The sequence below is a fragment of the Rhinopithecus roxellana genome, chromosome 6 (genome assembly GCF_007565055.1).
Source record: "Rhinopithecus roxellana isolate Shanxi Qingling chromosome 6, ASM756505v1, whole genome shotgun sequence".
NCBI classification, from domain to species: Eukaryota; Metazoa; Chordata; class Mammalia; order Primates; family Cercopithecidae; genus Rhinopithecus; species Rhinopithecus roxellana.
Window position 1 is genome coordinate 49,261,557 of NC_044554.1, and position 1,519 is coordinate 49,263,075.

A 1,519-nucleotide genomic window follows, 5' to 3' on the forward strand; every position below is an offset into this window, starting at 1 on the left:
GAAGCTCCCCTGCACCTGGCCACAGGTGCGCCCTTCAGCGTCCCCGGCTCGCCGGGCGCGCGGGATGGAGCGGGTTTGGGAGGTTGCGCCCGGAGGCCAAGCCGGGGCGGAGGTCCCAATGGAGCCCGTGGGAAGCCTGGTCCCCGGGCTGGAGCAGGCGCAAGTCCCCGAGAAGGCACGACAACCTGAAGGTCCCGAAAGCAGCCCGAGTCCGGCCAGGGCCATGAAGAAGGCGGCGGGCGCAGGCCGGGAGCCCTCGAGCGAGAAGCAGCTGCCTTCGCCTCGCCCCGGGACCCCGCGCGTGCCGCCGCTCAGCCCGGGCTATGGCGTCTGCCCCGAGCCGCCGTCGCCGGGACCCGCCTCGGTCAAGCTGCCCCGGAATGGCGAGGCGCCCGGGGCTGAGCCTGCGCCCGGCGCCTGGGCGCCCATGGAGCTGCAGGTAGATGTGCTTGTGAAGCCCGTGGGCGCGGCCGGCGGCAGCCGCACGCCGTCGCCCAGGCCCTCCACGCGCTTCCTCACGGTGCCGGTGCCCGAGTCCCCCGCCTTCTCCCGCCAAGCGGACCCATCGCAGCAGCTCCTGCTGCGCACATCGTCCCTGGGCGGCACGTGGGGACGCGGCTCGACGCTGGCTGCAGCCGGAACGGAGAGCGGCCGCGACGCTGAGGGCCGGGCCAGCCCAGTAGAAGGAAGCTCCCCGGGCTCCCCCACGTGCTGCCGCTGCAAGGAGCTGAGGCTGGAGAAGGAGAATGCGGCGCTGCTGCCCCGCGCGGGATTGGAGGGCGAAGAGAAGCTGCCCCGGGCAGTAACGCTTACCGGTGAGTGCTCACCTGCGCCGGCAGCCGGCGCCGCCAGGTCGGGTGGACGTAGCCGAAACCCCCAACACCCGCCCAGCCCTGGACCGCTGGGTAGCTGACCGACTAAGGGACCCAGTCGGCCATCCAGATACCCCACCCGATCTGGCATCTCGGGCTTACAATCAATAACATTCCTGCCTACGTAACTGTAATCCACATTGTTGCGGTGGCTCACGCCTGCAATCCCAGCACTTTGGGAGGCCGAGGCAGCCGGATCACCTGAGGTCAAGAGTTCGAGACCAGCCTGACCAAAATGATGCAACCCTGACTCTACTAAAATTACAAAAATTATCCTGGCGTGGTGGCATGCACCTGTAATCCCAGCTACTTGAGAGGCTGAGATAGGAGAGTCGCTTGAACCCGAGAGGCGGAGGTTTCAGTGGGCCGAGATCACGCCATTGCACTCCAGCCTGGGCAACAAGAGTGAAACTCCCATTTCAAAAAAAAAAAGAATAAAGCCCCTCCCCTTCTCACCCTCCCCTACCAGCACTCCCGAACTTTCGAATTCCCTCTTGGCATGCGCAGCACCTTTGAGAAGTAGCGGTGGAAGGAATTCTAGATGAGGGGAAGTCATTCAGGATCAGGTGGCAGGGGTGGCAGCTCGGACCCCCCCCCATCCCTGCACTGCCAAGGACCTTCTGGAAGGTCCAAACTGCTGCTTGCTT

At 65.8% G+C, this 1,519-nt stretch overlaps 1 protein-coding gene across 1 annotated transcript; it reads left to right on the forward strand.

The window, feature by feature from the left end:
- On the forward strand, positions 1 to 913 carry LOC115898169 (killer cell lectin-like receptor subfamily G member 2). The gene has a single exon (XM_030931984.1). The coding sequence runs from the start codon at positions 65 to 67 to the stop codon at positions 911 to 913; it is 849 nt and encodes a 282-aa protein (XP_030787844.1). The 5' UTR covers positions 1 to 64.
- Positions 914 to 1,519: the final 606 nt, after the last annotated feature.

Coding starts and splice junctions, on each gene's coding strand:
- LOC115898169 (XM_030931984.1), top strand. CDS start 65: ATGGAGCGGGTTTGGGAGGTTGCGCCCGGAGGCCAAGCCGGGGCGGAG.